The sequence below is a fragment of the Camelus ferus genome, chromosome 3, assembly GCF_009834535.1.
Source record: "Camelus ferus isolate YT-003-E chromosome 3, BCGSAC_Cfer_1.0, whole genome shotgun sequence".
In the NCBI taxonomy this organism is placed as follows: domain Eukaryota; kingdom Metazoa; phylum Chordata; class Mammalia; order Artiodactyla; family Camelidae; genus Camelus; species Camelus ferus.
The window spans coordinates 93,557,957-93,581,624 of NC_045698.1; the positions used below are offsets into that span (position 1 = coordinate 93,557,957).

The following is a 23,668-nucleotide window of genomic DNA, read 5'->3' on the forward strand; positions in this document are numbered from 1 at the left end:
TCCATCAGTTTTTTTCTGAACAGAGACATTGCTTAAACAGAACAAAGTCTAAAGAAAACTTGATTTAACCAGATCAAACTCCTGTGTCAAGGTCAACCAACCAAGATCATTAAGGAGTTGCATTAAAAAAAAAATAAAAGGATTATGGGGGACGGCATAGCTCAAGTGGTACAGTGCATGCTTAGCCTGCATGAGGCCCTGGATTGAATCCCCAGTACCTCCATTAAAAATAAACAAATAAATAAACCTAATTACCTCCCCCCAAAAAAATTTAAAAAGAAAGAATTTAATGCAAGCTTGAGACCAAGGCTAAGCACCTCCCCTTTTGTAGAGTGACCCTGAGTTTCTGTCTGACCTCAGGTAGGTCCATTTTCTCTTTAAAACACTAAAAGTCTTGTGTTCTTTGTATATATGATTTGGCATTTTGTTACAGGGGCTCTAAGCTGAAAATAGTTTGTCCAGAAGTATCATCTTCATCCTCAGTAAGACTTTGTACTTGCACCTTGCACAAAGGAGTTCAATTTTTCAATTCCACACATAGCAAACACATTTTTAGTTAGGTTCTAAGGCAAATGATAAAAACAGGATAAAAGTTAACACTTAACTTATTTCAATTCTTACTGTTTGTTTTTCGGGCCTTACACAGCAGTTTACATCTCTTTGTATGTAATATAGCATTTCATAGCAGGTATCTGACATTAAAAGAATTAAGTAAAGATGTATTTCACACTCGGGTTTTTAAACTCTTGACTTGACATTTTAATCAACAGTACAAATCTGTAGTTTAAAGGGCTTGATCATCAGGTCAGAACAGGAAAAATGTAAGTACAATTAAAGTGGCTAAGATGATTACTTAGTTCATTAATTAACAGTGTTGTCTAATCACTCCAATTTCTACCTCCCTTTGACCTCAAAAGTAAAAAAAATATCTTGCCTAGAAAGGAAGTTTGAATGTTCTACCTTACTGTAAACTCTTGGGAGAGGAAATAAAACTGCCATTTAAATATGTTGTTAATGAACTTTGGCATGACCATGCTATGAATCAGCAAGTTTCCAAATTAAAATTACTTCTCAAATCCCCGGTCAAAAGCAAAGACCCCCCACCCCCACCCCTCGAAAGCATAGACCTCCTCTTCGGCTTGATTTTTTTCAACACGCGTACATAATTAACCATCCCTTTAAAAAATGCCCTCACAATTTACACCTGGAATATAATGACAAAATGTGAAATGAAATACTGCGATGATTATTAATCGGTTCAGCTACCCGAGGTATAGCCTCAACAGAGGACGAAGACGTTTGATGTCTCAGGTAATCGTCACAAAAACTGGAGGAGAGGAACTGTCAGTCCCACTCCACGAAAGCTGCCACAAGCCCTGATTGCCCTCAGATCCCGACCGTGCGGGAGAGATGACGTTCACGACGGATGGGGTTTCCGTGGCTGTGACACACGCCACTTCCGGCCGACGGTAAGAGTCAGTGACGTGGCAGGCGAGACCGAGCATGGTCCTTCGGGCCGGGACACCCCGAGCTGTCAGGTGGCTTCTGGGCAGCCCCGCCGGGAGAGAAGAGATCACCTACCGCCGAAGCCGCTGCGAGGCCGGAGCCGGAGCCGGAAGTGCCACGTGTCCCAACTGCGCCTGCGCGGGCTCCGGCTGACAGGCAGTTCCGGCCGGGGCCTCGCTGGGTGTCTCTGCGTTTGGCTGCTGCCTCCCAACCCGGCGTTCCCGGGCCCACCGGCCCGACTCCCGAGCCTGAGCACCCAGGCCAGGCGGCGGCCGCCGGCGGGCTGGGGAAAATGCGGCGCCATGCCTAGAGCTTTATGCGCCGCCTTCTTTCTATCCCGCCTTCAGTCTTAAGTCGTTAGCCCCCTCCCTCCGCTTCCAGCGGCCGTCTTTTCAGCTCTCGGCTTGGCGCTGTCGCAGACCCAGACCAGCCCCTTCCAACCTTGATAAACATCGTCGTCATGTCCCAGCCCGGGATACCGGCCTCCAGCGGTGCCCCTACGGGTCTCCAGGCCCAGAACGGGGCCGCCTCGGCCTCGGGGTCTCCCTACACCAACGGTAAGTGCCTCCTGGGGGCGGGGGGTGGGGGACCGGGGACGGCGAAGTTTGGTCCCCGACTCGACCTGACCTTTGGTTTCTGCCGCCGTCTGAGGCGACACAGGAGAGAAGGGTGACCTCCCTGTCGGGGTTAGGAGCAGATGGAGGTGGCGGGCTGGGCCACGGAGACCACGGCGAATATGCAGCCGCAATCCTGGGCTCGTTTTAGTGTTTCCTATTTATTTATTTATGTATTTATGTATTTATTTATTCCTTCAACAAATAGTTGGTGAGCACTTGCTGTATGTAACGTCCTGGGTATACATGGGTGAAAAACACAGATTCAGTCCATACCTCAGAACTCTCATACAAAGCTCCTGGTGTCTGTTTACGTGTCTTCCTCCTTCGCGCCACCTCATCCCTGTCTTCTGGAGAGCATAGTTTGGGATCTGATCCATTTCGGTCCCGCAGTAGGGTGGGGGTCGTATTTAGTGTGAATTTGCGGAGATGAATGAATGATTGTGCTTTACGAAGACTTCTTTAGGGCCTGCTCATGTCTCCCAGAATCTTCCCCGAATTGTAGTTAGGCCACCTGTTCAGTTTTTCAGCTTCGAAACAACCAAATACAGGAGAGGATCTCGTTTAAGAAGTCTTTACGTCACTTGGAAAGAGGTTGGACACAGGTTCTGAACCTCTAAGGAGCGTGTACATGTGGCACTGTTTGTCATTTGGTATGATGATGTCTTACAATTTTATATTCCTTCTAGAATTCTTTTCATTGTCCTATATTGTGATTTGCTAAGTTAATCATAATTTGTATAATAAAGACAGGTTTTCTGCCAACAGTTTGCCAAGTTACCAGTTTGCTTGTAAATCTTTGACTCTTGGAAACAAAACTGGTAGAATAATAATACTAAAATGCGTAAATCGCCCATTGGAATCTAATATTGCTGTGAAATTCTAGAAAATAACCAATGAATAAAATAATTAATTTACATTGTTTTTAGAGACTGCTGTTTTCTTTACAAAGAAAGCTCTAAAAGACTTTTAAAAATGTGAGTAGGCAGATAGGTAGGCAGAAGCAAGAATAAGTGGGAGTGAACACTGGAATGGTGTTAAATTGAACCAGTTGTTCTTTATTAAATTTATGGTAACAGATTGTGTAAACTACATTTTATTCTAGGCTATTTAGTTACAATTTCACTGAGGGTGAAATGCTTTTGAGACATTTACTTTAAGGTAAAAAAAACTTAAGCAATATGTTATATGGCTATGGCTTCTTACAATCTATAAATTGTAATTTTACATGAGCTTTAAATGGTAAATCTTGCAAATATGCTTGTAAACTTACATGTAAGTATAGTTTTGATAATTTTGAAATGTTCAAGCAGTTTAGGCACTGTATATACTGTACTGGAGATGTCACTATGTTGATTTGACCCAGTCCAACAGATATTTGTTGCATACCTAAGTTCTGTCCTTAACAATATAAAAGCGAGTAACAGTCCCTGTACACAGGTCGCTCAGAGCCAATTCAGGAGTCAGATAGGGAAGGCAATCATAAGACTGCAAATGTACTCCTTCTCCCTTTTAAAAATAAGTTTACGGTGTACAGCATTATAATATGACATCTACACTACAAAGTGATCACCGTCACAAGTTTAGTTAACCATCTAACACCATACAGTTGACCTCCTTCACCCATTTCACCTGCTCCACCAATCCCTTCCCCATTGGTAACCACTAATTTGATCTCAGTATCTGTGAGTTTTTGTTTTGTTTTGTCTGTTCATTTGTTTGTTTTAGGTTCCAAATATGAGTTAAATTATATGATATTTGTCTTTCCTAGCTTATTTCACTTAACATAATACTACCAACTTCCATCCATGTTCTTGCAAATGTCAGAGTTTCATTCTTTTTAGGGCTGAGAAATATTCCATTGTGTATATATACCACATCTTTATCCATTCAAACATTGATGTACTGTTAGTTTGTTTCCATATCTTGGCTGTAGTAAATAATGCATTGAACAGAGAGGGGTACATATATCTTTCCAAGTTAGTGTTCTTCAGTTAATTCCCAGAAGTAGAATAACTGAGTCTTATGGTATATACCCTTGTTAAGATACAATTTCTTAAGTCTTTTTATAAGCCTTATTTCTAAAGATTTTTTTTTAATATTCTCAGTAAAATGGCTAATGTCTGTTTTGGTTTCCTTTATTGTTCATCCCATGACTAATAGAGTAGGGTTATGGTGGAGAATTGGAGGGGAGGGTATTTCTCTAGAAGGTGAAAACAAAGTTAAGTGCTGGAATCTAATTTTTTTGGTTAACTCTTTGTAGGCACTTAATGCTGCTTAAATATTTTATTGACAACTCGTAAACTTTAGGTTTAATGTAGCTTGCTTAAATTACATATTGCAGTTTAATTAGATTTTCACATTTTTTTTAGATTATAATTGAAAGATCGAGTAGTCACCTTTTTCATTTTTCTATTACTTGCTTTCGTATTGTATAGTGTCTTTATATTACAGAATCCTTCACATACCTAGACATCTATTTCTGTGGTAGATTGTTACCTTGCACTACAATCCAAAGGTTGTCTAGACAGGTTTTTCTAAGTTTCCATGTAGATTTGTGTACACATATTTCCTTTGCAAAAATTGATAGTGGAACTGCAAGACTACTTAAGCTGGCAGATCTTCATCTGATTACCATATAATAAGGCTAAAGACCAATCATGACTCTCACTTTTTTTGTTGTTATTTTGTGACTCCTACTTTTAATTAGCTTCTTTGTTGACTATTTGAGTTAATTTGCCAAGGCAGTTAAAAACTGTAGTTTTATTAATTTTATTTTTTGTATTTATGCAGTATTCAACTTATCCCCATATTAGATTGAATTAGAGGGATATTTTACATCCTCCCTCCCCTGGATCCTCCTGTTGTATTGTAATTTTATAAAATAATACCAGTTTCCCTTCTAGACTGTAAATGCTATGACGACAAGAATATCTTTTTTTTTCACATCATCCTCTCTCCATCAGACCCACATGCTATCTAGCACATTTAAGGAGTTACCAGTTTTATTGAATGAAAGTCTTAGGATTGGATATTTTGCAATTTAGTTCATTAAACATGTATTGACTTATTTTTTTTCTGGTAAATTTTTCTGTGGATTTTTGTACAATATCATCAGCTAAAACAATAGAATATGGGTGCAGATTGGTCTTCAGTTTAAATGCTAGACTTGTGTTCATATCTCTAGGCTGACAGAAGTGTAAATCTTTTAGTTTCACTATGAGGTAAACCATATTTATGATTGTGTATTTTTAGTACAGGAAGTCCTTAGTAGTGATCAAAGCATGCTGAGAATAAAATTGGCATATGGTCTAGGATGCTGATTGTTGGGGCTAATGTTTTCAGTCAGGGCAGAAACTTTGGACTCCTTGCATGCCTCTAATAGATCTTATTGTGTTGAGCTTCTTTTTAGTCTGCTGATAGACTGGGAGCTCCTGAAATATATACAATAGTAATAATAAGAACTAACATTTATTGTTTACTTACTCTATGCCCAGTCACTGTGCTAGATTGCATTATATGCATCATCTCATTTAATCCTCACAACAGCCCTATGAGATAAGAACTGTTAGATTTACTAACAAGGAAACTGAGTAGTCAAGCAACTCGATCAAGGTCACACAGCTAATAAGTTGTGGAACCTAGATTTAAATTAGGCAGTCTTACTTAACCACTATTATCAAAGATCAGAACCTTCTCTTTGGTTTCTTTATGTGGGTGTATACATATAATTATAGTAAATATTTGCTGATATTTTTCGAAACTGCCACCTCGTTTATTTTCCTTTGTATTATAATTAATACATAGTCTGTCTCTCACTTTTGTTCGTATTTAGTCCATTTCTTTGTTGTTTCAACATCACATTTCATAAATGTTTTGTAGATCCTGAAGTTGCCTGTACCCCTACTTTGATTCTTAGTATTTGCTCTTGCCCCTCAGTTGCTTTATTAAAGCCCTTACTTATGTTTATTGACTGACCCACAATTTGTACTCAAGCAGTAGCATCCCTTTGTTACACTTACAGTTTCAAGTAGTCAACTCTTTAAGTGATCAGACTGTATTTTGATGTGCGGACTGAGGTGCTCAGTTTTCCCCCCCAATACTTGTCTTTCAAACCTGTTGTATTTAAAAGCACATACACAGAAGGAACTTTTTGAGGATTATGTAACACATTGCTATCTAAAGCACAATGTTTTTGAATATTTGGCTACTTTACTGTGACTTTTTTTTGTACTTTCATGTAGGACACTATAATTAATAGAATCATATTCAGAGGAGCCTTGAATTAATTTAAATTGGTTATTCAGTTGGATTCATGAATGATAGGTGGAAAGTGTAAACTGTCCCTGGCAAATAGTAGCTCAGTGTATGTTAACTGAATGGATTAGTGAATCAGTTGCTGAAGAATACAAGATCTTAAGTTTTTGTTTTACTTGGAATATTAGGGGAAACCATTCTGGGAAGCATCTTTCCCCCTTAAGGTTAAATTTATTTAAAAGGAATAATTTATTGAGTGTGTTCTTGTGACTCTTGAGTAGGCTTTCTTGAAGAAACTTATAAAATTAATAACTTACATTTTGTATTCATTAGGATAATATATCAGAAATATCTTTTAATTTTTATGTTCTAGATTTCATAAATAATAATGTCTCAATCATTTTTATACATCATTGATTTCCAAAGTTCATGATGTTCATCCTGGAGTACATGAGAAATACCAGTACGTGAAATTTTTACTAACGCAGATTCTAAGAGTCCATAGAGTCCTATAGAATAGAAATTTAGAAAGGTGGAACTTAACATGTCTTTGTTTCTGGAGCTGCTGGTTGGGTGATTGAGAAGCTATCATTTAATTTAATCTCTCATTTGTTTATTTTTTACCCTTTCTAATTTGGCTTCTACTTCCACACATCCACCAAAACTGTGCTTAGTAAGGCCACAAATAACTTCTTGGTTATTAAGTACAAAAAATATTTTTCAGTTCTATCTTTCAGTTGCTCCCTCTTTTCCCTAAAATGTTGGTGTTCCTTGCAGTGTTTTGACCTGTTTCTCTTTTCTTTTAAAAAAAAAACACTTACTATTTCACATAATTGCTGTGATTGGTTCTCTTTATACTCTTTACATACTCCTTGCATGATATCATTAATTCTCATGGTATCAAAATATTGTACATATGCCAGTGAATCCCAAAGTTGTATCATAGGCTAAAAACCCATCTCTTTGGCTGCAGATAGATGTCTTTCTGTTGGACATCTCCACTTGAATTTTTTGGTGGCTCCTAAAATTATGTTTAAAGTGATTCTTCAGCCCCTCTTCCCTTTGCTATTCCCTGCCTTCCCCCATTCTTTTCTCCTCCTCTATCCTGGTAAATGGCATTGCCGTCTACTGAGTTGCTCACTTTGGAATCCTGTGAATAATCCTTGATTCTTCCCTCTCTTCAGTTCTACATCAATTCACATATTCAATTCCATATCAAGTCTCATCAGTTCTATTTCCTCAATCATTTTTTAAAATATAAGTAATGTATAGGTGCTAAATATTTCTTTGCAACCCGTGTTAAATTAATTTTTATAAAATGTATATACAAACACAAAACTATGTATAAACTCCATATGTTTATGGCTGTCATACCATTGTAAACCAAAACAAATTAAAGTAAAAAGTCTACAAAAGCCACAGAATTCAAACTTTAAAACATTAAATAATGTGATGGGTTATATTTGGCTCAAGCCAAAATTGATTAGTTTTTTGATTTTGAACATGTTGCAGTATCATTTGGATGATTATCATGATCACCAGTTTTCCTTTTTAAAGATGAAACTTGTTTTCAGTTGTTGGAAGAAGAAAACTTCCTCTGCCCTCTTAGTTTTAGTGTTTGGGAGCCTGTGAATTAAACTGGCAAAAGACAGATTAGCAAGAAAAAAGACAAAATTACTTATGTAATGTGAGGGTTCATAAAAATGTGACTCAGTGAGACAGACAGAATTTGGGACTTGTATACCATCATATACCATCTTAATAAGGAAAGCAGGGAGAGAGAGAGAAAGAAGGCACTTATGGGAAAATAAATTAGTTTTAGGAAAGATCAATGGGCCCCTGGAATAGATGGGAGACCTCATCATTTTGTGACAGTGTATGTTTAGGTGTAGTGTGGAGACTTCTCATCTCAGGTAATGAGTCAGTCTTCTGTGGTTGCTCCTGGGGAGGAGATTTATGACAACTTAATTATTTTTTCTTTTGGGAGGCTCTTCTTTTAGGCCAATAAGTGATCAGGAACTCATGCCCTCTGCTCAAAATAATTTTTATGCCATTGTGGTATATTCTGGCCCCCTTTAAAATCTCTGATCCATTATTTTGATGGACTACTTAATTTATTAATGATGTCAAAATAAAGTAATTCAAATTCATTTAATGAAAACTTGATTACATATTTACTACTAGACTTCTAATAACCTATTGCAAGTTGGTACATATAAAAATAAAATTTTCTTGTTATAGTCACTCAAAATGGATCTATGATAGTGACTACTACAAAGCAGGTTCTTTTCTATTTGTCTTTATACCATGTGGTCTTATGACTGCATATTCTTTTCATTTTTTTATCGATGTACTGTAAGACTTCTGCTTATTTTGTGTATTTTGATGATTTTTGGCTTTCACTTGGCTGCACTTGACTTGAAGGATTCTAGCATATTATTAGCCTGTGATAAAACAGTAAATAAAAATACGAAAGTGAACCATGAAATCTTGTGGCAACACTAGGCTGTGAGATGTTGTTTTTTTATCCAGATGACCTAAAATATGATTATAAATTAACTTTTTACAAGTGTTTTTATTGATTGACACACCTGTATACCCACTGCTGCTATTTAGTCAATCATTTCTTGCCTGAATTACTGCCATAGACTTCTTCTAGTCTCTAATCTCTCCTTCAATTCCAAAGAGGTTCTTTTTATGTCCTAACCTCCTGCCTCACTTCAGGCACTTGACTCAGTCACTTGACTTTGCTCTGCCATACTGATTTTTCAGAATGCCCTTTCATGAACAAAGGCTATTGCACATGTTGTTCTTTTTTCTGAGAACACTCTTGACAGCCCTTTTCCTGGGACTAACTCCTATTATTTCTTAAGATTTCACTCTCTGTTGTCCTTGCCTGGTTGTTTGTCTTCCCGTTTGAACTGCAAGTTACTCGAGAGCAGAGATGGAGAAGACCTTATTCACCTTGTGTCCTCAGAAGATATCAGTAAAATTTGTCTTTTCAACCAGGAAATGAATAGAATGTTCCTAACTATTTGGAATAAAGTGAATGATTAGCCTAAATATAGTGTTGACAGTAAAATCAGTCAATAGTCTTAAGGTCTAAGAAAGAAATGGAAAATTTTATTCCAACCAACTTGAGGATTACAGATTGAGAAATAGTCTTTCAGAAAGCTCTGAGGAATATTCTACCAGTTAGAGGTCAAAGCACAGTTATGTACCTTTTTAAAATAAAGGGTTATACATCAGATAATGTATTGACAGTTTACACAACCCAGATCCGAATGTACAAAACTAGTAGTGGGTCTTCATGATCCTTTACAAGATTAATAAGGTTATCTCCTAAGTAGGTCTGGCTAATATAGATGCACAATACATGCTAAAGGGAGGAGGCCCAAACAGGCAGAGAAAATTTTTGTTTAAATTTTTCTTGTCTTGCGATAAAGTAAGAAATTTATTTCATTAATTTTCCCCCTTTGATCATCAATCTTTTGATAGAAAGCATTAGGTGATCAAATGTTTGGTCTCTCAATCCCAGGGTGATGGCTTACCTGCCGTGGGTCTGTCATGTCTCTCAGTGGTGGGTCTTGGGTCTTAATAGCCCAGTTCTTTCTTTCCTTTTAGGCATTTGTACTAGTAAGATGTCTGGCAAGGACTAAGGGTCAATTCCGAGTTGTCCAGTAGGACTTATGTCAATTTTACTTTTCATGTTCATTGTGCAGGTTCATTAATTTATAGAGAACTATAGATGTGATCAATAGTTAAGAAATTTAAGCCGAGATTCTCCAAAACCAAACCATTTTCCTAGTATTTCTCCTGAACTGGTAAGAGGATCATTCAGAGTGGAAATCTGATTCTTCGTGAGTCATAAGATGAGTTATATCAGGAGACTCATTGGGTATAAAACACAACATTCAGTATATATTATAGTACAAGTTCCCCCTTGGGAAGCAGTTAGAATCTTGAGGGCCACACCATTCTTTTTCTCATCATGGAGACTTCCGAATTGAGCAAGCTGATGGCTTGATGACTGTCATTCAAAGCTTGCTGAGTAAATTTTGTTAAAGCCTCTATATAAGTAAAATATCTTCTTTTCCAAGTGAAATAGCGAATGTTGTGGCTAAATGGTCATATCATAGGAAAACTGATTGAACCCAGTGTGCTGGAATTAAAGGCAAATTGGCAGGGCCTGTTTCCGAGGCCACCTGTAGGTGACTTTAAGCCCAAAGGAAACCAGTTGTGCATCTTCCTAGCCAACCTGGAGAGAGCCAAGGCCATTAACTTGTTCCATAAGTCCATTGGGTCCTTTTAGGAGCTACCCAGTATTTAACATCCAGTGGAAAGGAGTATTTATGGCCAGGTTCAGAACAGATGTCATTAACTGGCCAGGTAAGAGAGTCCCACTCAGTGATATTGGTATTAGCTTGCATGGTACTAGAGTTTCTTTCTTCTAAAATAAAATGTCTAAGGGCCATGCATTTAGAACCTGGGAGAGGAGAGATCTACCAAGGTAACCCAGGAGTACTAGACATAGGTAATTGGCCCAAATCCAGCAATCATTGATTTTTGAAACTTGGCATATGATTGAGCCCAGGAAAGAATTGCATTTGGCTCATAAGCAAAAGTGTGTGCAATTATCAAAGTCATTAGGATTTGGGCCTGGTCCAGCATCTTGGGTCAGCTGTCTACTTCAGATGTCGTTTTCTTCTCATCCTGGTCTGGTAGTGCTGGTCTCAATTAGCTGAAACCAGGCATCAGAAACAGGAGTTGCAATCTGTTCAGGAGAGGAGGCCTGATAATGGCCCCTTCCAATGTGGCTGCAGAGTCCTTTATCTGATGTCTTTTCCAGTACGCATAATTCCTGGTTGCAGGTCATAGGGCATCTGATCTTCATCCAAAATTAGATTGCTGTGATAAGCTTCGGAAACAAACTTATAATGTCCTCTTAATAATTCAATTAAGTGAGTTGTAATTAAACTATACAATAATATGATAACAAGGAGCCACCTGAGAAGTGAGTCGTAGGTAGTAAATACAAAAAAACCCTCAAAGACAACACTAGAACTTAATATCCACTAAAACAGTTTTTCTCTTTAAAATTACCCTAATTTCTACCAAATATAGCCAAGTTAAGATTAATTTGTTTGCAAAATGAGTCTGGTTTCAATAAACTTGGCCTAATTATTTACATAAATATAATTGATCTTGTAGGCTTTTGTAAGTTGGCTGAGCTGGAATTCCCATAATGAATCTGAAATTGAACTTTTAAAGGCCTCCCAAGACCAGGAAAGCCATGCCAAGGGCTTGCTGGCGGATTCTGATATCTATAGATTTTGATGGGTTTCTCTCTTCTCAGGGTCTCCAGAATATCTAGATATTCCTGCACCTGCCATGAGTAGCCTTCATTATTCACCTGGTAAAACTACTGGGAACCTAAGAGTTTCCAGTTTCTGGAGGAATCAGGTAGAGAGAAAAGATGAATGTTTCACTTCTGCTTACAAAGGTATAATTTACTCAATAGCTTGAGGGGAAGGGTTTCCTTATATTTGGAAAACACAAGATTTAAAAAACAGTAATATTTCATTTTTCGGTAGTGTCTTTGGTTTTGGTATCAGGGTGATGGGGGCTTCATAGACTGATTTTGGGAGTACTCCTTTTCAATCTTCTGGAAGAGTTTGAGGAGGGCCAGTATGAGTTCTTCTTTGTATGTTTGGAAGAATTCCCCAGTGAAGCCATCTGGTCCTGGACTTTTGTTTGCACGGAGATTAAAAACCAGTAATATTTCAGACAAACCCCTCCTCCCACCAAATTATAACCATATTCATCTGTTTGCTTAGTCCTTTGTGACTAATCCTTTTTTTTTTTGATGTGTGACTAATCCTTGATTTAAATCTTCTATGAACAGTTTTATGAAGCCATCAGGTTTTACATTAGAATTCTCCAATTTCTTACCCAGTTCAGTAGTATGATCTGAAAGTTATCAAAAACCTTTACTTGTCAAAAAGTCCTGCATATGAATCTTCTTGAAGATGAAGCTTTTTTTTTTTTTCCCCACAATGATATCAGAGTAAAGCTGTATGAATGACAAAAGACTTTAAAAATCATGGCTGGGGGAGGGTATAGCTTAAGTGGTAGAGTGCATGCTTAGCATGCACAAAGTACTGGGTTCAATCCCCAGTACCTCTTCTAAAAATAAATAAACCTAATTACCTCCCTCCACCCTACCCCCCAAAAAAGTCATGATTAAAGATCTGATTACAATGTACTTGACAAATAATCTTGGTTATTGCTGTGGCATACAAAATTTTAAGATAATAACTAGAATTATGGCTGATAATGTTTTACAGGGCCATACCAAACTTTTAGGAATTCCATATAATTTCTAGAATATCGATATTAATTGAATTTATCCATGCAGTATAACCTAAGAAGGTTTAACTCATTTGACAATGCTTCTTGTGTAATTTAACATACCAAATAAGCCTAATTAGTTTAATATCTTTCTTTGATAGTGGGAGAAAATAGTTTTCTTGCAGTGTTCCGGGGGCCCTTTGGAAAACCTCAAAGTTAGCTAGAGGACAAAGAAACTTCAGTTAGAATTTGATCTTTGTATTAGAAGTAGAACTTTAAGATAGAAATAAACAAACACATTTGGATAAAGAACAATTAAATAGTGTTTGGACAAAAGAGAATTAAAATTAAGAAAATGTTGACATGGTGGAATTTGAACCGTAAGAGGTCTGTAGAAGCCCATCTGATTAAGCATATCTGATTTACTTAACAGAGAAAAGTAACACTTATGAATGTTAAACATTCACCTTACATAGCTAGTTAGTAGCAGATACTGGACAAGACTTTCTTCTTTTTCTTTAAAAAAGGAAAAAAACACTTATTATTATAAAGCAATAAATGTTCATTATTTTACTTCCTTAATCAAATTCCCTTTTGGCATGTAATTGAGTGTGTGTTCTTTTCTGGAGTGCATAATTGTTGAGAGTATATAATATTTCACTTTCCTTTTATGAACAAACTAAAACTAACACACCCTAAAAAAAAGAATTTGATCTTTGGAAACTGTCAAAATTTCAAAAGGATTTTAAAAGCAGTCGGATTGCATCACAGGTCACTGTGAAATAATATTCACTTAACCAAGTGACAATAAAAATTTTCAAGGCAGATATAGAAAATTATAACCGATTACTTGAAAGGTAAAGAAACTTTACAATCTGTTACTTAAAAAAAATTTTTTTTAAATATATTTGTTTGTTTTGGGGGGTGATAATTAGGTTTGTTTGTTTATTTTTAATGGAGGTCCTGGGGATTGAACCTGGGACCTTGTGCATGCTAGGCATGCACTCTACCACTGAGCTACACCCTACAATCTGTTATTAAAAGCAGATCAGTATTCTAAGAAACTTTTGTCCTCTTAACAAAGAAAAAAATAAAATTCAGATTTTGCACCCTTTTACCTTTATTATTAAAATTTATCTACTCAGTTAAATTTATTCTAATCTTAGTCCTGACCATACGTGGAATTTCTTTCTAAAGACTTTTTTTCCTCACAAACCTGTACAACTTTCCATATCTATATTTTGTCCCATATTTTCTTTCCCATTTAGAATTAAACAGCTTTAGAACAAAATTACTTTCTCTTCCCTTAACAAACTGCATTACTATCCTTATACCTTAATTTTCTTTGCTTACAAAGATGTTTTCCTTATTAGTTTTTAAAATAGTTTTAATTACATATTTTAATTAGAATTCTTAACCTTTAAAAACCTTAGTTTCTAGTGAAGACCAAGAAGTAAACAATTAAGAGCTGTCTTTTACATTAGTGTTCTGTAGATTGGTCAACTTAGGGTATTTATGATTTCTAAAGAACACATGCTGTCTTATACAACATAAATTTTTTTTTCAGTGTGACACCAAACATATTTATTTATTTATTTATAATTATTTTTTATTGAAATTTAGTCGATTTACAGTCAAAACATATTTATTAATAGTACTAAATATCTTTAGTTTCTCTGTAAAAGGAAGCCTATGTTCAGTAGTTAAAGTTACAGTATCTTATTTTATTTGGGAATGACATAGATATTTCCATTGTTTAACTTCGTTTAGCAAAACCTAAGTTTCAAGTTCCCAAAAAGATTTAGAGAAACTACTTTTAAGTGAACAGTAATAAAACAGAATTTATTCCTAAATAGTTCACCTAAAAACTCTTATCTAATTTACATTTAATTTATGTAAAAGTTTTATCATATCAGCTTTATGGAAAAGGTGCAAGTCTGTTGCAGAGAACTTTTTTTTTTCCTGAACCTTTTGAGAGTAAGTTGCTGACATGGTGTTCCATCACTCTCAAACACTTTGTTTTTATTTCCTACACATAAGAAAGTTTTCCTAAATAACCACAATACAACTATCAAAATTAGGAAATTGACATTAATACGTTACTATCATCTAATTCTCAGACCCCATTCACATGTCACCAGTTGTCTCAGTAAAACGCTTCATAGCAAAAGAATCCAGTCCAGATCACATTTAGCATTTAATTGTGCCTCTGGATTGTTCTTCAGTCTGAAACAGTTTCTCAGTCTTTCTTTGACTTTCATGACCTAGATGCTTTTGAAAATTACAAGCCAATTATTTTGTAGAATATCTCTCATTTTAGACTTGTCTGATATTTCATCATGATTAGATTCAGATTAGGCACTATGGCAGGACTGTTACAGAAGAGATACTTCTCATTGCATCTCATCAGGTGGCACATGATTTCATTTTTTTCCATTATTAATGACGTTCACTTGGGTCACTTGAGGTGGTGTCTGCCAAGCTTCTCCATGATAAAGTTACTCCTTTTCCCTTTGCAATTGTTTGTGGAGATATACTTTGAGACTATGTACATAACTCATTCCTTTCTAGACTTTTAATTTTTTCATTTATTTTATTGGTATGGACTGTTTATTCAGTGGGTGATAATCCATTATTATCATTGTTTATTTTGATGCTTATGTAACGTCACATTTGGCCTGTGGGTGCCCCTTCAAGCTGTCTTCAGTGTCCTCTTGTCATATCTCATCATTCTTGGGTACTTCCTTGCTTTCTGGCACAGTGAGATATTGAAGGCTTACCTTGTACTTTGCAAGCTCAGGAATCAGCCATGATTCCTTTTGGTGGAGAATGGTGTTTAAAAACCAGGATCGCAGTACTAGATGAGATTAGTGCTATTAGAATGTCTCTGCTCTCAGTCTTAGCAGGCAGAGCTAGGGAATCTAACTATATATACACTGAAATCCATGAGTTTCAATTGTAACCTCTGATGCAGGCCTACCACCACTAGGTTCATTCTCTTTTCCTCTTTCCTTATTTGTGAGTTCCTTCTCTGAGAAATGAGAGACTTCTTCCATTATCTCATACATATTTATTTGACAATTCCCCTGTATGTAACCATTCTTCCATTTCTGGGGCTGCCCCCTTACTCAATTTCAGTTTCCTTAAGTGCGAATGCTTACCTCACCTAATGTCTTTAGGACTGAATTTTCCAGGAGAGAGACTGTTTTGTCTTTTAGCTTATCTAAAAGTCTTGCTTACAAGAATATCCAGCATTATGATGCTGTACCGTGCAATAATTTCTTTACCTTTATTTTAAGGGATTTCATCAAGTGATCAGTTATAGAAATTGAAACTGGCCTTTATTAAAGTCGATTCTCACTTTTCCCCAAATAGTACCTTATTGTTCAAAGTAAGAGAGTTTCTGTGCTATAATATTTATTCTTTGAGGCATTCAACAGATACTTACCAAGTACCAGCTATATGATAGGTACATTTTAGTTGCTGAGAATACAGTAATCAACAAAGAATCAACAAAGAAAGTTCCGACATCCATGGAGCTTACATTACAGTGAATTAGACTATAAATAAATAACGTAGTGTCAGGTAACACTAGAAAGAAAAATAAGGCAGAGAGGGAGAAAATGAAGGAGGAGTTATTTTAGATATGGTGTTCAGGCAATGCCTTTTTGAGGAGACTGTATCTGAGAGAAGCTTGAATGAAGAGATGGAGTGAGATTATCTGGGGGAAGAGTGTTCTTGGGCTTGACTGGAGCTGAGTAGAGAGGAAGAGTAGTAGGAAATTCTTTGAATAGCTTGCTAGTAAAGGCCTTTGGCCATTAAATAGGGTAATTAGTGTCAGTTTACATAGTGACCTTACCACACTCAATGAAGAGGGGTTCCATTATAAATACATATTTAAAAGGGGTTTTCAGCCTTTATTGGAAATTATTCATTAAGCAGTTTTATATTGTGTAGTAAATTGTTATAAGGTAGATTTGTAAAGGCGTGTGTGTGTTTGGAATTGCACACTGCTCCAAATTGGCCTAAGCACAGCCTGCATAGACATCTTTCCAGAGTTAGAGATATCAGATAAAAAGACTCCTTGGCCTATACAGATGAAGAAATTATTAACTAATAGTAAAATCAAATTAGGACAGGAACAGCCTAACGAGAAAAGAGTCATACTTAATTAATATGACAAAGATAAATCTAATGAATCTATGGTTCAAGACATTAGCCACTTTTCTGAGTTGACATAACCTATGTTAAAGCTAATCTTAAAGAAAAATTTGACTTTATACCAACATTTGCTTAGAGAACAAGTAAGAAACAAATAGAATCAGAAGACTGCAGGATACTAACTGCCAGATCAGAAAGAACATATGTATTATCCTGGCATTCATAATAAAATGAATATTCAGTATTAAAAACAAAAGAAAGTAGGAAATGAGACCAGAAAGGAAGCCAGGGATGAAGAGGATCATGTATAAGCTAAGATAAGAACTTTGGAAGTTTTGAGTAGGGAGTTGATATGATCCATGTTTTAAAAGATAGTAGGATGTGTAGGGAATAAATCATAGAGGGATAAGGGACGATGCAAAGTTATCAGTTGGTCAGGTGGCTTTCAGACTTTCACTATAATGTACAATAAGAAATACGTTTTAAGTAGTGATCTAGTACATATATTCATATATTTATATATTTATAATGAAACCACACAGTACTTGCCCTTATTACATGTAATGTCTTGTGATATTTTCCATTCTTAACTACTTCTATTTCATTACAAAAATATAGTTTGTAACTCAGTGATTTCATAAATCATTAATGATTGTACCCACTGTTTGAAGAAGTATTAATCCACTATGATAAAGCATTCTTGTGCATTGAGAACCTTTGTAGAGACTCATGTAAGGTGACTTCTTTTTTGAGAAATATTTTTTGAGGAATATCTTATGTTATAATTGGGCATTTATGGTACTCTGAATAATAGCCTTTTAACTAGTTAGAAATGAAAGTAAATGTTCTATTCATAGTATTTACAGACTACAAAATTTACAGACTAGCAACAAGTTAATTTAAATAAGGTATAAGACATCTTTATTTAAAAAATGAAATATAATTGGAAGATATAAAATAAGTTTTGAATAAATGGAGAGATATATCATGTTTCTAAGTGGAAAAACTTTCTATCATAAAAATGTCAATCCAAAATCTAACATTTCACTTTTTTGTGTGTGGAGACTGCATAAAGCGGTCTTAAATTTTGTGTATGTCTGAAATTTTTCATAATAGAAAGGTTTATAAGAAACCTTCTCTCTATAATTTCCCTTTTTTCTTTTAATATTCTCTTTGTAGTTTATCCCAGTTGATAGATGTACATCTGGTTTACTCATTTTATTGATAATTAGTCCCTTGTGTGGCTAATTACAGTTTATTTATTCGGTTTCCTGTTGATTGATATTCGTTTCGAGATTTTCACTATTATAGACAGTGCTGCAGCTAACGCATTTGGATCTATTTCTTTTGTCCTGAAAGGATACCTGTATTTTTTGTTTCACAGAGCAATGCCTAGACTAACTCCCTCCTCCCAGCTACAAACTATTTATGTGTATATGCTTTTGTAGGCCACCCAGTCCTACCTCTCTGTGTGTATGCATATGCATGTTTGTATAAACTGTAGTTTATAAAAGGGTTCAGATTAGGCTGATGATACTGTACACTGGTTGTATGGAATGAGGGGGTATACTTAGAAGGTAAATATTTTCTTTTTATATCTTTTAATGTAAAAAGTCCAAAGAAATTAAGTTTGTATGAGTGACATCTTTTTAAAAATATTCATCTTATTTCTTTTTATAGTCTGGTTTTATGGACAGAAATGATAGCATATTCCTGAGTAGAGAAGTGGTAATTCTAGAGATTTTTTAAAATAATAGCTTTAAAATGTACAATTCTATGATTTTTAGTGTATTCACAGAATTTTGCAACCATTGCTATAATCAGTTTTAAAATATTTTTATCACCCGAAAAAAGAAGCTCCATACCCATTTGCAGTTACCCATTACCTCCTTCTCCCAGCTGTTGTAACTACAAATCTACCTCTGTGTCTGTGGATTTTCTTATTCTGGACGTTTTATACAGATAATTTATGTAATGTATGGTCTTTTGTGACTAACGCTTTTCACTTAGCATAAAATTTTCAAGATTCGTCTGTGTTGTACCATGTCATCAGTACGTCATTCCTTTTTATAACCAAATAATATTCGATTGTATGGATATACCCCTTTTGTTATCAAATATTTATCAGCTGATGGACATTTGGGTGGTTTCTACTTTTTGGGTGTTACAAATAATGATGTTATGAATGTTTGCATACAAGTTTCTTATGCAGACTAGGAGTGGAATTGCTAGATTATATGATAACTATGTTAACATTTTGAGGGACTGCCAAATTATTTCCCAGTGTAGTTGCACCATTTTTACATTTCCACTAGCAATGTATGAGGGTGCAATTTCTCCACATCCTTGTCAACATTTGTTATTTTCCATCTTTTTCATTTTAGCCAACCTAGTTGGTATAAGTGGTATCTCATTGTGGTTTTGATTTGCAGTTCTCTACTGGCTTACAGTGTTGAACATTTTAACGTGTGCTTACTGGCCATTTGTTTACCTCTTGGGAAATATATTTAAATGTCTGTTTAAATCCATTGCTCATTTTTAATTAGATTATTTTTCTTTTTATTATTGCATTGTAAAAGCACCATATGTTTTACTGTATTTTTTTTAAGTGTTGCTTTGTTTTTAAGACTGATTTTTCCTCCTCTCATTGGAAGGTCCTGTCCAAAATGCACTGATGTCTTCACAAGTCTCAGTGAGCCAAGGATATAATTCTCAGCTTCCTGGATCCTACCCTCACCTAATACCAGCAAAGACTTTGAATCCAGTCTCTGAACAATCTAACTATGGTGGTTCCCAGAGTGTTTCTCCATTAAGTAATTATCAGGGACCTGGACAGACTCTTTATAGACCACCTGTGGCTTCTAATCCAATGACATCTTCAATCCGTAGTGGTCCTGTTCCCCAAATGCCACTACCTACTTCTCAGAACCCAGCTGCTACACCAATGCCTTCTGGTAGCTTTCTTCCTGGAACCAACTTACCACCACCTTTGAATTGGCAATATAACTACCCGTCACAGACAAACCATTGTCCTCGTGCATCATCCCAACCAACCATGTCTGGGAATACAAATTTGACAGGTCATCAGTATGTTTCTTCTGGAGATACTTCACTTCAAAACAACTTCATGAAATCAGGTAGAGTTCTTATAGGAGTGCTTAAAATGTAGAAATGGGAAAATTTTGCTTGTTTAAATGTTTGAATTAACATTTCAACCTTAAAATTGTATGGAAGGCCATTAATTTTTTAAAATCATTGTTAATCTTTAAATAGATTACTTCTTTAACCTTTGAGTTAACTTAAAACCATGGATTGTTCCTGCTTTGCTTCTTTCCTTTGAAGGTATCCTCTGAGTTTGTTTGAGTCACCCATAGTATTTCAGAGTTTCAGGTGTGCATGCAGAACACTTCCTTAAGGACTGTCCATTACTTTTATTAATGGGGTTCCATCTTGTATTCTAGGGAAGCTCAGTCCCTGTGGTCTCTCTTTGGACTTGATCTGAGGCTTGGCTTATCTTTTTATTATGGCTTAGACAATTTTTCACTCCAGAAACCATCAGATCCTGGAGGGACAGGTGAAAACAGACAATACTTTTGGAGTAAGGAGTGTTTTTGAGCACATCTTTGGTCAGAAAGCAGCACATGGATATTTATCTCTATGTTTTCTTTCAACAGTTTGATAATTTTAGTTCCTCCGTTTAGGGGTCTGGTCAATTTTGTTTATGATGTTAGGTAGGGATTCAACTTCATTCTGTGCATGTGAATATATAGTTGTCCCAGGACTATTTGATGGAAGGACTGTTCTTCCTCCCGCTGAATGATCTTGGCACCCTGTTGAAAATCACTTGATCATAAATGTAGGGTTTATTTCTGGACTCTGAATTCTATTCCATTGATCTATATGTCTCTTTTTATACCAGTACCAAACATCTTGATTACTGTAACTTCATAGTAAGCTTTGAATTTGGGAACTGTTTTTTCTTTTTCAAGATTGTTTTGGCTGTTCTGGGTCCCTTATATTTCCATAAAAATTTTTGAATCAGCTTGTAGATTTTTGCAAAAAAAAAAAAAAAGACAGCTGTGATTTTGATAGGAAATGTGCTGAATTTGTACATGAGTTTGGGAAGAAAGCTATGTATTCTTGGACTGACGTCCAAGATCATTTTATTTTTTAACGTCAGTATTTGGTCAGATCTATTTCAAAAGTAGCTTCATTTAACTATTTCACTGTTCCTTTTTTGCTATTAAAATTTGTGTCATATATGCTTATTAACATTAATAGTGTTTCTTTGAAAAGCATTTCAAATTCTGTATTGGGATCTGCAGGTTGATTCAGCTCAGCAGACATCCTCAAGGAAATGAGCTAGTAAAAGCTTCCAGGTGAAATAGTAATATCAGTAGTTACCTTTTTATATATTCATGTGTATTTCTGCATCTATATACTACATACACTTAGTTTTGTAGTTCGTTAACTGCTGAAACTGTGTTTCTTAGCTTCTTGACTAGCCATTGGCCCTGGTGAATGTATTTTGACCTTGTAAATTAGACTAAGGCTGCTTCTAGAAACTTAGTTTCTTTGGAGTTATCTTCTGACCCAAAATTGTTAGAACCAAAACCCTTCTGTTACTTTTATTCTTATTCATTTGACACTGAGTGAGCATTAATCACTTTAAATTAATGAATATTCACTTCATTATTAAGAATTATAGGTACATTTATTGACTATTGTTATTTTCCAGCACTTTACCAAACTTTTATGCATGTTAACCTGACTCAATTTTTACAGCAGTATGTTTTACAGATAAGAAGTGTGAGATTTGAATAATTTGCCCAAAGCCACAAGAAAACAGTTTGGGAAAAGGTACTATTTAAAAACTATTTAAGAGTAGGTGTAGCCTCTTATTAAAATGCACATGATCAATTATCTGAAATTTTTTTTTGGCTATAACAGGCCTTCAGCTAGAGAGCCTTGATTGCAGCACAGATGTGGTGAAAGAGACATAACCAACCAGGTGCTAAAACCTTACAAGGTTTACGTATAAAAGATACATTTCTTTTAGGTTCATTTATTAGCTTATGTATGACTACTCTTCTTTTTTCTTAATGAGATCTCTTAAAAAATTCCCAATTTTTTTTACCTGTTTTTTTAACCCATCATTTATAGTAGGTGTCTGATTGATCTCAAAACCAATTTATTCTAAGTTTCTAGTTCACAGATTAAAATTCTCTGACTTTTTCCCCAAGAGGCCACCTTTTAGCATCCTTACATTAACTTTAGGGATCTCAGAAGGCAGATTCTGAAACTCTAGCTATTAGTGTTCTAAATAAGACTCATTCAGGTTGAAAAAATAATGTCTGTTTTATGAAATGTAGCATGTTTTGGATTCAAGAATATTCCTCTTAAAGCTGTGAAAAAATCTCTATAAGCTCACTTGTATTCTGTTAAACATTAGGTTGTTACATCTCTGTGGCCAGATGTATCATGCATTCTTGTTCTTGCTGAGTTGTTAATGTACCTTGCCCTTTTGTTCCTTTAACTTGTCCATATTGCCATAGAATGTATATGTGCTTGTTTGATAAGAGAGTTACATGGCAGTAATCTTTGTCTTCACTTTTGACAACAGGGCACTGATCAGTCTTGTTGGAGATCGTTTTTCAATTTGGCCCTGGAGAATTGAACAGTATTGAGGAAATGTATTGAAAAATTTCATGTTTAGGTATCTTTATTCCTTTAGTTTACAAAATACAGGTAGAATATATTTTTAAAAATTGGGGGTAGGGTGGGAATAAGGTAATTAGGTTTATTTATTTATTTATTTTTTAACGGAGGTACTGGGGATTGAGCCCAGAACCTTGTGCATGGTAGGCATGCACTCTACCACTGAGTATAATATATTCCCCCCAGGTAGAGCATATTATAAGTAAAATTAGTTACCTATTTCACTAACAAATTCAGAGGATAAAAAAACCTTGGAATGAAAAATTTAATGACGTGAATTTTATCAGTATTTTATCTGCTTTGTTCCTCCTCTTTGGCAAATGAGACGGTAGAAGCAATATTATTGATTTGAATGAGCGGGTGGTTATGGGTTTCAGAGTTTTCCATGTCACATAGAAGAATTTCCCCAGGAGTAACTGACAATGTTTTTATACAAGTCAGAACTTACTGTCCTAATAGAAAATTGGTGAAACTGAGTCAGTGAGATACTGGTAGATACAAGAAAAGATACCATGTCATCCTTAGTTTAGTTTGATGGGTAGTTTTAAACCTCTTGGTTAGCAGTGTTTCATAAGATTTATACACAAACTTTGGATTGTTTCCTGATTTTTAAGCCTAGGGAATGTTCTTAACATAGTATTTAAGAGAATATTGAAAATAAACTAGTTTTAATTATTATTAGGTAAACACTGAAAAGAGTACAAATTTATAATCTAGTTTTAACAGGTTATATCCCCAATAAAAGTGAAGCAAAATGAAATAAAACTTGGAGGATTTAGAATACCCACAATGCTTTGAAAGCTAACTCTAAACCTAATTGATGATAATTGAATGGACCTTATTGATAGGCATTCATAAAATTTTATTCATGTTAATTTCTACTGGAATATTTGATGTGGCCTGTTGAAACTCTGTGATCAGTTAATGAAAAATTAATAAACAGGGCATTGTATCTATTCTGTAAGTGATTTGAAGCTGATTTTATATTTATACTTCTTTAATTGACAGGTAAGAATTATGGTAGGAGAGACTTGGAAATGTATAAAGTATGCATATGAATT

At 35.4% G+C, this 23,668-nt stretch overlaps 1 protein-coding gene across 3 annotated transcripts in view; it reads left to right on the forward strand.

Annotated features, from left to right (window-relative positions):
• The first annotated feature begins 895 nt into the window (after positions 1–895).
• Positions 896–23,668, forward strand: part of SEC24A (SEC24 homolog A, COPII coat complex component) — a 62,291-nt gene continuing 39,518 nt past the window's right edge. For 2 of the 3 annotated variants that reach the window (XM_032476771.1, XM_032476772.1), the window contains exons 1-2: positions 901–2,063; positions 19,544–20,026. In XM_032476771.1, the coding sequence (XP_032332662.1) occupies positions 1,967–2,063; positions 19,544–20,026 (580 nt within the window). In that variant the 5' untranslated portion in view covers positions 901–1,966. Of the gene's footprint in view, positions 2,064–19,543; positions 20,027–23,668 lie in introns of all 3 variants that reach the window. The other variant, XM_032476773.1, reaches the window with a different exon arrangement.